At 43.0% G+C, this 17,155-nt stretch overlaps 1 protein-coding gene across 1 annotated transcript in view; it reads left to right on the top strand.

The window, feature by feature from the left end:
- Positions 1-17,155, top strand: part of lrp5 (low density lipoprotein receptor-related protein 5) — a 71,986-nt gene that overhangs the window by 36,600 nt on the left and 18,231 nt on the right. The window contains exons 11-13 of the mRNA XM_080474870.1: positions 471-642; positions 14,189-14,405; positions 15,540-15,693. Coding sequence (XP_080330996.1) covers positions 471-642; positions 14,189-14,405; positions 15,540-15,693 — 543 coding nt within the window. The remainder of the gene's footprint in view (positions 1-470; positions 643-14,188; positions 14,406-15,539; positions 15,694-17,155) is intronic.

Raw genomic sequence — 17,155 nt, forward strand, 5'->3', positions numbered from 1 at the left:
ATCTTCATTGACACGGACCCGCATATACACCTGGCTCAGAGCTGCGATGAACATGCCCAACCTGTTGTGATTGTAAATATCCACCCACCCCACTTTAGATGCAAACAGAGACACAGAGTTCGTCTAAATCTCCACGGTGGCCGGAGTTTTCAGGGATCATCGTTTGCGGTGACTCGTAGTTGCGTTTATGCGTGAGTGCAAGGCCCAAACGCAGAGAAATATCACTGTTTTTTAAATACCCGGGTTCGTGGAAACGCAGCCTCAGTGTTGTGTTTTGTACGCTGGTCTTAGGAAATTTGATTAAAATAATAAAACCAATGTTTTCTCTAAAATCTGTACAATTTGTTTGGTGGTTAACGGCCGGACTGGAGCCTCTTGCGGCCCGGTTTGGACCCACGGGCCTTTTGTTTGACACTTCTGTTCTATGCCACTGAAGCCTAACCATCTTTCGTGTCGCCTGTTCTTCTCAGTTTTATGTATTGGACTGACTGGGGCGAGCATCCCAAGATCGAGCGCGCCAACCTGGACGGGACAGATCGGGAGGTCCTGCTCAACAGCTCACTGGGCTGGCCCAATGGCCTGGCTATAGACCACACAGCTGGAAAGCTCTACTGGGGTGACGCTAAAACCGACAAGATAGAGGTACACACACACACACACAGACACAGGACACCTTAACAATAAGGTAATATGAGGAGAAAATAGACGAGTGTGTGTTTCTCGCAGCGGTGGTCCAAGAGGACATGGAGACATGCTCCTTTGCTTCGCCTCGATCCGGTGTCATCACCAGCAAATTGATTTCAAAGTCCAACATTATTTGATCTGCTGATCTTGGACTTCTCCCATCAAATGGGATGCACATTAAATGACTTGATCTCTGTAAACGTTCCGGTTACTACAGTGAATCTTTTGTTCAGGATTGTTTCTTTGTTTGATCCAAATAATAATGCTCTTTAACGCCGGGGGAAGGAAGTAAGTGGGACTTTCAGCTTTAATGCTGTGAAATGCTCACATAGTATGTTAATATTTGTGTTGTGTCAAGTCCAGGACTGGGTTTTTTACCATTTTTATGTCACAAAGTCTGTGTAAATATCAATACTCCTTATATATCAGAGTACCATAAAGTTGTTTACGTTTGGTCTGGTCGCGCTGGGAGGATTAGTATTAGTAATTAGGGGCCACATTCAGCCCAATTTCATCTTGAGTGGGTTTATCTTTGTTGTGGTGTAGATTATACGTGATGAAAATGTCCATATTTTCACAAAACCAAGCGATTAGTCCAGAAAACAACCAGGATCTCAACATAAATTAAATTTTAATAAAAAAAAAAAAAAACTTCTCCTATAGCTGTTGCATTACGCATGTTTTTATAAACTCACCCTGACACCATGGCTTTGAGGCGAATGCTGTGTTGATAGCAACGAGGCAGCTGGCTTTGGTGGCGGCGTCACCGATCTCTCAGGTCCTCAGTTTTGTGTCATGTTTGCTACACTTGAGACATTTGTGAAAAAATAAAACTAAAATAAATCACAGTTTTCTTTGAAATCTCTGCAATGTGCTTGGGTTTTTGGTTGGCTCGATTTTAGACATTTGCGGGCCATTTTTTGCCCACGGGCCTTATGTTTGACATCCCTAAAAGAAAATAATGCTTAAAGCGGTGAGGGAATGAAAAATAGCTTGTTGAATGCCGGTCTTGCTTCGTGTTGTGACCACCAGACATTTTGTGTGGCAGAGCTGATATTCTCATTACTCACTGTGGTGGTGTGTTTTTTTGTTTTATTCTGGTTTCAGTGTAGCTTTCTCCATTCTTTTGGGGCCCTGACACGAAGGCGCCTGAGTATTAGATGCACTCAGTGTTTCTCGAACTGAGATTATTGAGAGGTGTCACCTTTGATCCGGTTGGAAGTGACCCTCGTACGATCGCTGTGTTGGTGCGACTTGTGGAAGTGTGACTGCTTCCATCTGAACCTGACGCAAACTGGCAGACCCAAACACACACTGGAGCAATTCAATTCAAGTTTTAAGTGGACCAAGGCATGAAGTGGAGGACTTTAGTGAAGATTGCTGCAGTTTGGTCTTAATTAATATGCTTAATGGAGGAAATTCTGCTGGTTATTTGACTCTTTTATAACTTTTATGGGCTGTTCAGCTGGTAAAAACGTCCCGCCACATGCGGTGTGTTGCATTACATGCAGGATGTAGCATTCTTGTGGATATTACATTGCAGTTCTCAGCGTCACAGCAGCTGCTCAGCATGTGTTTTGTTTACATCTTTTGGTCCGTTGTTAAAAACGGCAGTGTGAGCGTGATGAGAAACAGAGGACCAGAGCAACCCACTGCGATTGTGAAGTCAGAGTGAAAAATTTGTCTGTTCATTGATGGAAGCCAAACACTGATCTCATCCACATTTTGGCCAATTCGGTAGAACTGAAAAAAAACCCACCACTTTCCACTTCGCTGGCTGCTGTAAACGCCATGTTGCATTGCTGAGCATATCAATTTGAGGATCGTTCGGTACTTTGACATTTGCAGTGACAAATTGTAAGTGAGGTGAAACAGGTTGAAGGCCATGTTTACACGACAACCCTCAGAGCCACTGAAAACTCAAATTTATGAAAATGGCTCCCAAGCTGGAGCTTTTTGAGGAGCTCCAACTCCGTGGTGACGGGGGGGGGAATAGCAAATTTCTGAAAGTGCTTGAGCTTCGTGTCCGGGTAGACGGCGGAAACGCTGCTACTGCGCATGCACACCATGGCCGGAGTAAATAGTTCTTCTGCACATGCTCAGTACATGAACAATAACAACAATGTTTGCCTCCGCTGTGCCATGACTCCCACTAACCCTAAACCAACAACAGCACCCACTAGTGGCCAAACATTGTAAATGTCGTTTTCACCGTTTTCTGCCGTTTCAGTGTAGATGGACATCATTTTCAATACTTTGCTGTGCAAATGTGAAACTTCCGAAAACGAAAATGCAGAAACGCTGTCGTCTTGTCGGGGCCTAAAACCTGACCGGGCCAGATCAGATTACTATAATGAATCCGTGTCACACTGTGCAACTGTAAACTCAAGTTTCTGTCAAGGGAAAAAGTAGGAAATGTTTCCATTATTGCAGTTCACACACCTCTGTGGTGGGAATCCCGTTTTTTTTCTCCACATCAAAACCTCAGAAGTGGGCTTTCAACAAGTTTAAAGCTTATGAGCCGGACACCTGGTGCTGAGGACATAAACACGCACAGCAAGCCGGCTCACGCTCCGTTCAGATCGGCTGGGGAACGAGGCCGAGGCACGGCGAGGGGTGCTGCTACCGCCCTTCCCCCTCTCACCAAGACCTCTGTAGATCCTTTGAAGCCAGCGCTGCCCGCCCTCCTGCACCCTGTCAGTGTCACACGCTGCAGCTTCTTTTCTTGGGGACATTGCTGCATTTACATGTCCCCCCCCCACCCCCCATCTGTCCTTTTATTTCCACTATAGCTATTTCTTTCCTGGCTTTCAACTCATTTCCAGTCTTGAAGATGTGTTTTGTTTTGCCTGATTTGGGTTCACTGTAATTTGTCGATTGCTGTGTATTTGTTTTGTCATAATTTAAAACTCTACTTGTGCTCGCACATTTCTCAGTGCAGCCGAGAAGCGTATATGGAAGAGTACAACAAAACAGTGAATGCCTGAGCTTTCTGGCTGAATGCTTACCAATTGAAAAGCAGTGGCTGCTCCGTCTCTGCCTCCCTCCCTCCTCCCTTCCTCCCTCCCTCCCTCCTCCCTCTGTCAGGGTGAAAGGACCCACCTCAAAGGGATTTCTTTTTTTTCCACGTTTCAGCCTTGTTTTTATACCGTTGAAAAGAAATTGCTGCTGGGGGTGAAGACATTTTCATTGTGTGTGTGTGTGTGTGTGTGTGTGTGTGTGCGTTTGTGTGTTACTGTTTTCTGGTGTGAATCTGTTTACACATTCACATTACGGGCGCTAAAAGTATGTTTTAAGGTCAAGCTGAGGTTCCTAGTTACAACAACAACAAAAAAACTCAAAATGAATGAAAGTCACTGGAATGGCCTCAAAAATGGGTGAAAACACATTTTCTTTGTGTGTATGTATGTATGTATGTATGTGTGTGTGTGTGTGTGTTTGTGTGTGTATGTGTGCGTATGTAGTCTTTAGATGAATAGATTTTGTTTCATTTCTACTTGTATGAAAGCTTAAAACAAATCACAATTGTCAGATTTACACCTCAATGGCCCCAGAATAGCTCCACTAATAAGGTGTAATTAGAACTGTGGTCTTGTTTTGTCCATCTTTTTCAATCAGCAATAGTACAGCGGTGCGCAATTACTGACATTTTATTTGGTCCCAGTGGGATTTGGTTTGCTGTGTTTTGCTGTGAAGAGGCTTCACTGTGGTCGCAGTTCCTGTTTATGGAAAAATCATGAGGGCAAATAAGTTCTGCTAAATGAATCGCACAAGAGTCAGGAACTTGCTTGTACGACATGCACCAAACAAATCCTACAGCGTAATGTTGTAGATGGAAAAAAACTCGTATCAAACTAGAAGAAAGTCGGACAAAGATTCTGCAGTGAAAAGAAAAAGGTCACAGTCGAAAGCAGAGAAAGACAGAGAGAAATGAAATATAAAACTGGCCTTTATCCGGTGTCATGTTTTGTTTTTTTGATGCCCCGTTTACACGACGTTTCAAGTGAAAACGCATCGTTTTTGCATTTTTTATTCAGAAAAAATTCACGTTTACACAGCAACATCTGTTTATAAGGAAACGGCAGGAACACCGATTTTCTTGTAGGACCACTAGTGGGTGCTGTTGATTTGTTTTTGTAATGAAGCCGCACTCACATGTGAACAGAGAACAATACGCTATAAACATTAACAATGGGAGAACAAGGACATTCCAGGGGTCAGGCGACCTATTTGGATCGTTATTATGGTGACGGTCAAATATAAAACTCCCAAGTCCCCGGAGAGTCTGGACTGGGAGTCACGACACTCTGGAGGAAACATTGTTCTTATTGTCTGTCTACTGAACATGTGCAGTAGCAGCATTTCAGGTTGTTTACCCCGTTTACACGTAGATGGAGTCGGAGTGTTGTTAAAAAACGTTGTGTTTTAAGTGGCTCAGCACTAACTCGCAGCATTGTCAAACCCCCGCCCCCCCACCGCTTCCAATGAGTTGCAGCGTTTTCAAAAAGTTGTGTTTCCCCTGTTTACACGTTGACGGAATCAGCGCATTTTTGAAAAGCTCCGTGTCAGTAGCCGTTTTCAAAAAGTTGTGTTTTCAGTGACTCCGAGCACCGTTGTCGTGTGAACGAACCTCAAAAACAAATGTTTTCCGTTTTCATTTGAAATCGTTGTGTAAATGAGGCCTAAAGCTCCAAACTATGAAGTATTACATTTCTTTATACATTAGTCAGCAAACTTTGGTAAATCTTTTAACATTTCGTCAATTACTTTGCAAGTTAAGGACTTCTCATTGGGTTGAATATATTCTATGAATCCTGAACGTGGAGGATAGATACTTACGTATTACATGCGTCCGTCACTCATTTTCTACAGAAAAATGCATCTTCCTGAAGGAACCACTCCTGAGGCAAGCCGCCGAGCTCCACTAACAAACACAGAAGAGGAAGAGGAGATTAGGGTTGAACGAGCATTGAGCTAAACCATTATAAAGCCAGAAAATGCCGAACACTAACCCGAATAACTTCAGAATAGCATTGAAAAACAACCCACTGTATCTACATATTTAACAAACGTGACTTGTTTTCCTCTTTGATTGGGGTGTTTTGGAGCACATCGGTTCAATCCCAGATTGAAATGTACTTTTGTGAGGAGCCGGGCCTCTGAGAGGCTCTGTGCTGCCCCGGTGCTTTATCCCCTGTGAGGGCCGTGAAAGACGATTTGAGATGGTTTTTGTGAATCACAGAGCTTTTTTCAAACAACACTGGCAATAGTGATAATGGAACAGGCTTCCAAAGACAGGCAAACACATGCATAGAAGCGCCAGCTCAGTGACAGGCACAACACAAACTAAGCTGTCTTCTCACTGGTTTTGCTCCGCGAACTGAGCAGGATAAAGCTTTTCTCTGGATACTTCATTTCTCCGACATCTGTGTGTTGTACACGTTATATTAAGGTATTTTAAACTCCCAGGTCCTCCACACTGTGCAAAGTGTGTGTTTCACATTTGCAGGTATTTTTAGGTGAACAGTGTCAGTGCGCGTTTAGGCGACGAGTCTTTTTACAAGATGATCGTTTTCTTCTTCAAATCAATCGCAATATAAGATAATCTTGTATTGCGATAACTCAGGGGTCACATACGGCTCAATTTCATCTTGAGTGGGCCAGACTGATAAAATAGTGCCATAGTAACATTTTAACTTCTAATACTCTGACGAAAATGTCGATATTTTTCAAAAACAACAATAACTACAGAAAATTCTGACAATCTCAACGTTCAAGCCAATTTTATTGAAACCTTTTTGTACACAATACTGTGAAATGTCCAAAAAGCTTCTACTTATAACTGTTGCATTATGATTGTTTTCTACAAACTCACCCTGACAGCGTGGCTTTCAGACTAATATAACAGCAACAAGGGAGCGAGGTTGCATGGCAGTAGTGTTGTCACGATACCAACATTTTGGTATCGATACCGATACCACCATGTAGTTCTATACTTTCAATACTTTTTGATACTTTTCCCAATAAAAAGAGAACACAAAACATGTCATTAGATCCAGCCTGTCTTAAGTAGGACCAATGTCTTTAAATGGTATGTTACTATACAGTAATCTTTATAACATTAAATGGCTAAAATAAAATATTTTCATATTATATTCTTTTATATTATTTATTATATTATATTTATAATACTAATATTTATAATAGCTTACATTTTTTTCCAGAGCTTTATTTTCATGGGTATATAAGTTATTACCTGTGGTTCTTTGAACTCCTTCTGCAGGTCTGGGTGTTTTGTCCTTCAGGTGTTTAGCAGGTTAGTAGTGTTGACCAGACCCTTGACCAGACATGTTCTCAAACACCGTTTGCACAGTGGAGCTTCAACACCGTGCTCATTTGTTTTGAAGCCAAAGTACTTCCATATTGCACTTGTAGCACCTGTTTTTTCTACAAGTTGCGGCCTTGTGGATGGAGCAGCAGCCATTGTCTCTCTCTCTGTCTGTTAGTGATGCACTCTATTTCTTTTTACGGACTTCCCACGGGTCGTATGAGTCAGTTACGGACGCGCACTCTCACATGGACGCAAACGCCATGTCATTTACGCATGCGCATCCGTTATTCTTTTCAAAGTACGCGCTCGGTTGGGAGAAGATTGTTTTGAAAATACATTGTTTTGACTTTTATTCTGAAGTTGTGTAGGTTCGAGTATGAAGCGCTTATTCAGTTGCGGATCTCGGGTCGGAGCGCGGGAGCGCTCGCGCACCCCGTCTCAGAGAAACCGGAGCGCAAAAAATTTTTTAAAAAGAAAAGAAAAGAAAGCGGAGAGCTGTTTTCCGCACTTTCGATTGTCCAAAACATCCAAAACAAGTCAGAAAGCGGAGCAGCCCGCCGACGCTTCCCCCACAGAGAGACTGACGACTCTCCTCAGTGCAAATTACAACAGCGACGCTCCGCGGCAACGTAAAAAAAAAAAAAATACCGTTATCGGCCGTGCCTAATATAGTATCGTTTTAAAGGGGTCAGTACCGCGATACCAATACAGTACCGGTATACCGAACAACCCTACATGGCAGCATCACGATATCGGTGGTTTGCTGGTTTGGCCGGATTGGAGAGACTCGGGTGTGCTACTATCGGACCACGGGCCTTATGTTTAACATCCCAACAATAACGCACGATTTGGGATAAATGCAAACACATCGACGTTTTAATGTCTTTGTGGATCCAGAGCCGTTCTTCCCAATAACAGTGATCCTTGTCTGGCCTCTCCCTGCGGGCCCGTTTGTTTCACACAGTTGGCGATTTCTTTCTGACGTCGACGTTAACCATCCAAACAAATCCCAAACTCCCATGCAGACCATGATTGCATGTACATTAAAATGTCCTTTATTTTGGTTCAAACCTTCTTCCATTGTGTAGCGCGTCCATCCACTAAAGTGTGTTTTTGTTGTTTGTCAGCCCCAAACGAACTTCAGAACGTTTATTAGATTATTTTGTCTGAGACTTTAATGGCCTCGTGGCAGAATCTCGTTAGAACAGTCAGGTTGGGGATTTGCATTATGTCGACTCTGCAGTTTTTGCTGAATGTTGCCTGTGTTTCCGTCAGGTTGGAGGAATAATCGAATCACCTGTTAGTCAAAGTTTCCACAGCACCCGGCCAGCTCTCTGTCTTCCCTGTTTCATCCATCACAGACTGTTTTTCTCTGGTCAAAAGATGCTCAAGTTCCTTTTTTTTTTAATTCAAGCTCCTTCAGTTGTCTTTGAGTGGGCCTGGACAAGATGAAACGTTAGAATAACTGTTTTTATTAGCTCCGAGTGGATTTTCCTGTGTGCTACAGTTTTCCATTTGAGGAACTTCATGACAAGCAAAATGAAAATAACATTGCAAGATGGACGATGGTGTTACAAAATGACATCACTACAAAATAAAATCTAAGTTTCAATCATTCTGGATTTCCCAGGTGTCTCTGCAGAGGGTTCCTGAGGGGATTGTCTTTAAAGTTCACAGTGTAGAAGAGTTAACTGCCTTTCAGACCCTTAGAGGCAGCAGTGAGTAATGTACATGTTCGTGAGAGTCGACTGAAAATGAAATAACGTTTCAAAACATTTCTGTCAGCGGGATTATTTTGTTTTCTGCTGACTCAGCTCAACTCACAGGCCAAAACCTTTTTTTTTTTTTTTTTTTTACTACTTTTTGTTTGCATCCAGAGACAAACATAAAAAGTACTTACTGATTTCTGTTACTGTTTGATAGAACTTCACCTTAATGTTTTTTTTCTTCTTTTGTCTATAAAAAGAGCGAAAATCCCCAAAACTACGTCGGGCCCATTTACACAATGGTGTTTCAAGTATTGTTTTAGAAAAGCAACGTTTATAAAATGCTGAAAATGATGTAGTTTTCATTTTTGGCCACGAGTTGGCGCTGTTGGAGCCCAAGAGTTTTTGAAAAGTTGTGTCCCCCCCACCCCCCCCCCCCCCCCCCCCCCGTTTCCATGGAAACGGAGCATTTTCGAAAAGTGCCACCTTCCGAGCCATTTTCAAAATGTTTTCAGAGGCTCTGTGCAACATCGCCGTGTAAACGGGACACCCAAAACCCCATTGTGTGAATATAGAGTGGTCTTTGAACGCATATTCATTTTCATATATGTTTACACATATATAAACAGTTTAGGAATACTGGGTAGAGTTGAAGTAGCCTGCGTGGTGTTACATAGTTATTACTTTATGTTATTGACACTTTCTAACTAATACTGGTACTTTATTGATACTTTTTAACTTTTACTGTTATTATTACACGCACATATTGCCGTTGAGTCCAGCTTGACGTCCGAGTTCCTGTTTGATTGGCGTCAGGTCTCAGTTGCTAAACATCATAGAAATGGTCTGATGGGATTATGCTTTAAGACTGTAGCCGTTTGTTGTAACGGTGACTCGCAGAGAGAAAGACACATTTGCAGCCCAAAGCAGCCGAGCTCAGTTATCAGTCTTGTGTATGGCTTCAGTACATCAATCTCCACACTCGGGTTGGTTTCAGGTTGCACATTCCTGAAAGGCTGCTCCGATTATCAAACACTCGCTCGCATAAGTAAACATTTCTAGGGTGTCTTTGGTTCTCGGTTTTCTTCTGTTGGAAATGGATAGCGCTGTGTGTTTATGGATGTGGGTGGAGAGTGTGTGTGTGTTCTGACCACAAAGTATCTGTGAGTGTGTGTGAGAGCAATCGGACAGCAGCCAGCATGATGGTGAAGAGACGCTGAACAGGTCAATAAGGGCAATAAGTGTAATCCAGCAACGTGTACAAGTTGCACTTGTCATTACGAAGCTACGTCACTGAACTGGTTTGATGATGAGTTTGTACTTTGTTACTTTCAGTACAGCAGGTATTTTCTATTCATGAGGGGTCAATCCCACTCCTAATATGCTGTATATATAAATTTACTCTATAGTTCTAACTATGGCCTCGTTTACACGACAACGTTTCAAGTGAAAACGCCTGGTTTTTTTTTGCACTTTTGCTTCTGAAAAGTTTGTAGTTTACACAACAACATTTTAAAACAACGTCGTTAGTATGCCGGGTCATGAGTTGGTGCTTTTTTTGTAATGAAACCACACACACATGCACGCAGAGAACAATACGCTACAGACATTAACAATGGAAGGACACAGACATTCGTATGGACAGACGATGAAGTTGGATTGTTAATACAGTGACTCTCAAGTCCCAGGAGAATATGACTATTTACTCGCGTTTTCAAAAACCTGCGTTTTCCGCCATCTATACTGAGATGGAGTCTGAACGTTTTCAAAGAGTTTCACCCTGGGAGCCATTTTTAAGAATTTGTGTTCTCAGTGGCTCGGAGCACCGTTGTCGTGTAACAGGACAAACAAAGCGCAAGAACACTTTTGTGTTTTCACTCGATATCACTGGCGTGTAAACGAGGCCGAGGAAAGGCCGGCTCCTGGAGAGGCTGCCACCCCATCACAGTTCAAACACCAAGGGACAGACGTCCACACCGGAGTGCCACCAGTTAACCTCACAAGCATGTTTAGGGACTGTGGAAGGAAGCTGGAGAAACACACACACACACACACACACACACACACACACACACACACACACACACACACACACACACACCCACACACACACACACACACACACACACACTTGTAGAGAACATGTGAACTCCACACAGAAAGGCCAAACACATCATCACATCATAAACGTCTTATCGTTTTCAAACGTTGCCACGCAAACACAGAAACGACGCATTTTCAACTGAAACATGTAAACTGGGTTTAAAGTGTCTCGTGTATTTCACTGCTGCCCAACACACGTTTACATGATGAATCACATTCACCCCTTGTCTGGAGGATTTTGTTAAAGTTTGCTGGAACCACTTCACCGATAACAGCGACTTGGATTAGAGGAGGCACGGACACAAGGAACAGGTCAGGGCCTTTGTATGGAATTGAGTGATGTCAGCATTGCACATGAAGTGTCAGTGGCTTTAGATCAGGGTTGTCAAACACATTTTAGTTCATGGGGTCATATACAGTCCAATTTTATCTTGAGTAAAATAGTGCCACAGTAACCTTTAAATTCACACTTCAAAATGTTTTTTCTGTTTGTTCTGAGTATTTGTGATGAAAATGTCGATATTTTCTCTAAACCAAACAGGTACTACAGAAAATCCCTACAACCTCAACATAAAGTGAATTTTAATGAAACCTTCAGAAAAACCTCTCCTGACTCTGTTGCATTATGGGTATTTTTACAAAGCCACCCTGACAGCGTGGTTTTGAGGCTAATGCTAGTTTGCTGTGTTTCATGGCAGCATCACCGATGTCTCAGCTCAGGTCTCAGGGTCGTGTTGTGTTGCTACTCTTAAGAATTTGTTTAAAAAAAAAAAAAATCAGTTTTCTTTGAAATCTTTACCAGTTGCTTGGTGGTTTGGCTGGATTTGTGCCTCCTGTGGACGGCGTTTATGTTTGACGCCGCTGCTTTAGAATGGTCGATGGAGAACACTGAATTACATAAACTGTAAACATACACAGTTTTGTATAATGTTTGTGTAATAGTTGCATTCATTTAAAGAAACTATATATTAGTTTATTTTTTTTTATCTTTCATTATTATTATTTTTTTCTACTTTCTCTATGTACTTGTATGTTCTTGTTTTATATGGACCGGTGTCTGCAATAAAGATCAATTTAGAAACGGAATCTACAAGATTTCTGGAAGAGGGAGTTGCCCCTATACTATAACTGCATAAAATCCTGTCAGTGGTTTCCTGATGAATAAACTGAAAGCAGTGTGAAGATTTGGGCTCAGGTCGGTTGAAAAGCCACTTTCTCTCTCGATTGAGTGTTTTATTATTTGTATCCCTCAGCAGCTCGGAGTGACGCCTCCTCCATTCATCCTGTATGCGCCGCTGTGTTTATCAGGGGAGGTTTGTGTGTGAGCGTATGTGAACTGTCCCGGGACAGTCTGACTTCTTCCTGCGTGTCCAATCAGACCTTTGTTACTTTTCTGCTCGCTTTTCTTTCTGTCTTTTTGTCCCCCCCCCCCCCCCCCCCCCCCCCCTTGTCCATCAAGAAATGAGACATTCTCACACCTAAAATGAGACAAGTTGGGGACAACAAAAAAAAAAAATCACACTCCCAGTGCATAATTCTTGCTGAAAAAGCATGAGAAGAGAAGAGAGAGTAAGAGAGGAGGAGAGAGAAGAGAAAGTGATTTTCTTTGCCATCTTTTCACTGGGATGGCCATGTCTAATTGTGTCCCGGTGATAAATGAATAGGTTTTTTGTGGAGGGGTCAGGAACCTCCCTCGGATCAGAGGCCCATCAAAGTGAATGGTTTATTTTTTTCTGTTTGCTCACCTCCTCACCCCCACCTCCTGAATGAATATTTAAATGAGTATTCACAACACAGATAGCTGGATCCACAGCTGCCCATCACAGTAACAGCTCCACACTTTCTCATGTTTCTTTCTGTGAAAGAGACCAAAGCAAAGGCCATACAGGACTTCTGTAGAAATCCAAACAACCGTCAGGCTCTGGCCTTTTAGGAGCTTTTCCAATCTGAGATCTACCAGCTTTATGAAGCTTCAGTGAATTTGATTTTATTGAGTGATATTTAGTAAATTCTCTCTCTTTCTGACTTATCTTGTCGTGTCTGAATGCATGAATCTTTAACAATCAAGATGTAGCTTCGGGGGCTTCGGGTTCCGTGAGGTTAGAATCAGGGTCGGTGCTGAAAATAAGACACATTAAAATGAGCCGCACACAGTGGATCAGACGAGAGGTCTGCCCCAGTCCGCTCTGTTTGTGATGTCAGAGGATAGGAATTTATTTGTCCTGGACCAGGTCTGGAACAATCCTGGTCATTTTTAAATCATGTTTTTAAAATATGTAGATATTTCAGGACTGGTCCTGGACTAAAATGTATTGATCCTGTCAGTTTGGTCCAGGACTGTTATGACGGGAGGGAGTCACAGCTCAGTGATTGACCTCAGTGACCCCGTCTTGTGCTGCTTTCTTTGGTCCAGAACTCCAGCAGCTGACGGTGACTGACGCTGTCAGTGATGCGTTCAGGTGCATCACGTAAAGCCGCCCTTCTGGACTCCGTGACTGAGAAATCTTCCTCCTCAGAATCACAGCCAGCAAATAACCGCTAAAATACTTTATCAACAGAGATAAAACCCTGTGATTGTGTATTTCTCTCTCTCTCTCTCTCTCTCTCTCTCTCTCTCTCTCTCTCTCTCTCTCTCTCTCTCTCTCTCTTTCTCTCTCTCTGCTGGCTTCTCTGGAGTTGGTGAAAATATGAGCAATCCCTGTATTCCCGCAGTGAAATTCCTGCCCTGTTACAACGTGGATAGTCAGGTATACTCAAGTGCGGTCGATATATGTACTTTTTGTTTAATTCATAAATTTTGCGGTTGCAGCTTATGTCCAGGTACGCTCAATAGTCCGGAAAATACGGTAGTTCTTCTACACACATGAGTAGATGGGTAATAACAACAACGTCCAGGGTGTTATGACTTCCAGCCCATATTCTCCAGAGACTCTGTAGTTCTTTAGTTGAGAATCACCGTAATAACAATCCAACTTGCTCGTCTGTCCATACGAATGTCCGTGGGACCAACAGCTCCCACTAGTGACCCTACATGAAAACTACTATGTAGTTTTCCTGCTTTTTTGACGTTTCCATTTAAAGGCACATTGTTTTCAAAATGCAGCGTCGACGCAGAACTTTTCTGAAAAGAAAACGCAAAATTTCAGTTGAAACGTGGTCGTGGAAACAGGATCTTGGTGTTTATGACCACAGTGTGCTTGGAACATGTTTTTGTTCATTTTGTCTTTCAACTTACTGATCAGTAACTTAGATTGTGCTGACACATCTTAAATACTTTATCCTTAAATTAATTTTCAATTATTCTGAGAAAATCGCTGAAGTTTTCCTCTTTTTTTCCCCTCACGTTGCTTCCTGCTGCCCTCAGGTGATCAATGTGGATGGAACTAACAGACAGACTCTGCTGGAGGACAAGCTGCCTCATATCTTTGGCTTCACTCTGCTGGGAGATTACATCTACTGGACCGACTGGCAGAGACGCAGCATCGAACGAGTCCACAAAAGCACCGCGGTACGAGAGATCATCATCGATCAGCTGCCGGATTTAATGGGACTGAAGGCCACTAAAGTGACTGAGACATATGGTGAGCAGCACATTTCCTCTTTTCCAGCAAAAATCCGGTGCGAACGTCGTTAAAGCAGTGACGACACTCACCACAATATATATTTAGTTATTTGGACGACGTTGTCTGGCTATATTCTGAAGAATTGAGGGGTAAATCTGGAGGGGCAGGGGTGGCCTAGAGGCTCGGCAGGCAGACTTGGGATCGGAAGCTCGCAAGTTTGAATCCCACAGCGGACAGGTCACCACTGTGGGTCTCTGAGCACGACCCCTGACCCCCTTCAGCTCCCTGGAGTGATGTGGCCGCCCAATGCATCCCACAAATAGGATGGATCAACGCGGAAAAAAATCTAATTCTCAAAGGGGATTAATAAAGTATGAGTAGTACATTTTTTTCATCGCAGCATGAAAATCTGACTACGGTAACTCTATCTTTATATTTAAATTTATTTAGTTAAAGTGGTTAGCAAGAGTGTCAAAGTAAAATGCAGTGCGGGGGGGCTTCAGTGCTCAGCTGAAATGCTGGCGGTGGAATTTCGGGGTAAATCAGGCAGCTTTAATAGTTAATAGTTTCAGCTCTTTCACCTAGTTTATCACATGAAAGACAGTTCCCTTAACTGAAACTGACGGGAATGACAGAGTCTGAAGACCTTCAACTGTAACTCTAAAGACAAGTCGTCATGTCCTGAGACAAAGCATTCACACACAGCCTCTTCACATCCTGATCTGCCTGTTTCACATGCTTCAGGTCTCTTCATGAATACTTTTCCACCGGAGGTTGGCTCCTCAGAGCCGGGATAGCGAGTCCTCTGTGTAGTACTGAATTCCTGAAGATATATATATCTCAACTTCATGTGTAATAAACTCTCATCACCCTCGAGTCCAGTCGATTGCTTCCAGCTCCTCTCCAGAATTCTTCAACACACACCGAGACACTTTCCCTCACACCAAGCAGGCGGTTTTTTCAGAACTTCATGTATCGTCACACAGAGAAATATCACTGTCGACAGCTGATGGCAAGAGATGATATTTGTTGGCTCGTGGAGGAACTGGAGGTTTTTGCTCTGAAAATGGAGGCTCTTCAAATGGCTCATGTGAAATCTCCTCGCCGTCCGGTAAAAAATGTCAAACGTTTCTCTTCTTACTTTGTGTCCAGGTACAAACGGCTGTGCAGTCGACAACGGCGGCTGCAGCCATCTGTGCTTCTGGCGTCAGCAGGCGGTGAGCTGTGCATGTCCCATGGGGATGGAGCTGCTCTCAGACCTGCAGACCTGCGTGGTGCCCGAAGCTTTCCTGCTCTTCACCAACAGGTACGACTTCAGAAAAACCTCTGGGAACTCCTCCAGGCTTCCTCAAAAGAAAACAAATCGAACTGCATGTCCTCAGTGAGTTCCATCTGTAACGTGCAGATAATTCATTTAGTGTTTGTAGAAGTCGTGTAAAGTGCTGTCGAGGGACGCACCGATACCGCAGTACTCGTACTCGGAAAAAGATCTCTGATACAGCAAGTACTACGTGACGTCGTCTGTCAGCCACGTCAGCAGCAGGTAGACAAGAGAGGACGAGTGATGTCAGCGGTTTGGAGACTCTATATTACTACAGAGGATGACAAAAGTAAGATTGAATTATGTTGAGAGGAGGAGAAAGACAGTCGGTTCAATAGCAGCAATTTAATCATTTGGATGAGTTAACCCGATGTCGCTCATTTGCCTAACTGCTCAGCACGTAACTCCGAGCCGTGCTACATGCTACATGCTAAAGAGTTCACAGCATCAATGCTACATGCTAAACATGATTAAAGTGTGTGTGACAGCGAGCTTAGTCCCTCATTCTACAGCAGTTTCCCCCAATTCCTGCACGTTGTCGCTCTCCCAGCTTCAGCACACCTCAATCTGACGTCATCGTCAAGCTTGTAAAAAAAAGCCAAGTAACGAGGCCTTATTGCATTCAGGTGTGTTGAAAAAGGGAGAAACCTAAAACATGCAGGACACCGGCCCTCTAGGCCCGGAATAGGGGAACCCTGGTCTCCAGTCTACAATGTACTGTAAGCACAGGACCGTCTGGAGATAGACGCTTGGCACTTCTCTATTCCTACTTTAGACGCAGTCGTATGTTCTATCCTAAGGCTGTTGGAGCTGGCTTCGCATATTGTGTTCGTATGAATTAGGCTGTATGGTGTTTAATAATTACTCGTATTGGTACTCGGTATCGGCAAGTAGCTAAAGGTTAGTGGTGTTATTAGTATGGAAGTGAAAGATTTTGGCCAAAATGCGTAATGCAGATCGGTAGTTATTAAAGTCGGGACAGAAAACGACGTGTACTTTTATTCTTTCTTGTCTCTGGAGTCAAACCAGCCCAGTTGACTTGTGTTTTGCAGTCGTCTGCTCTTGATAGATTTTTCAGCCTGATGAGATACGAAGATATTAAAAACAGAAACGGGCAAAGAACAACAACCAACAATGCCAAACCAATCAAACGAGTGATATTTACATAAACTCGCACTGCCTTTCCTCTTCTTGGATCTAATTTTAATTCAGCTTGTTTTTCTTTTTTTCTTTCCCAATCACGTCTGCAGCTCTCATTAGCAGCATTTTAGAAGCAGAGTAGTTTGATGACTTTGCTGTTTTTAAGACAATTTTTCTTTATATTTGTGCTTCTGACATCTGGTGTGTTATTACCAAGTATAAAGTTATGTTGAAATAACATCACTTATTGCAGTCCGGTCAGTTTACAATATATACAAAGTGAATCCTGACGATATATCATACAGCC

Source organism: Lipophrys pholis (assembly GCF_963383615.2).
Source record: "Lipophrys pholis genome assembly, chromosome: 11".
Taxonomy (NCBI): Eukaryota; Metazoa; Chordata; class Actinopteri; order Blenniiformes; family Blenniidae; genus Lipophrys; species Lipophrys pholis.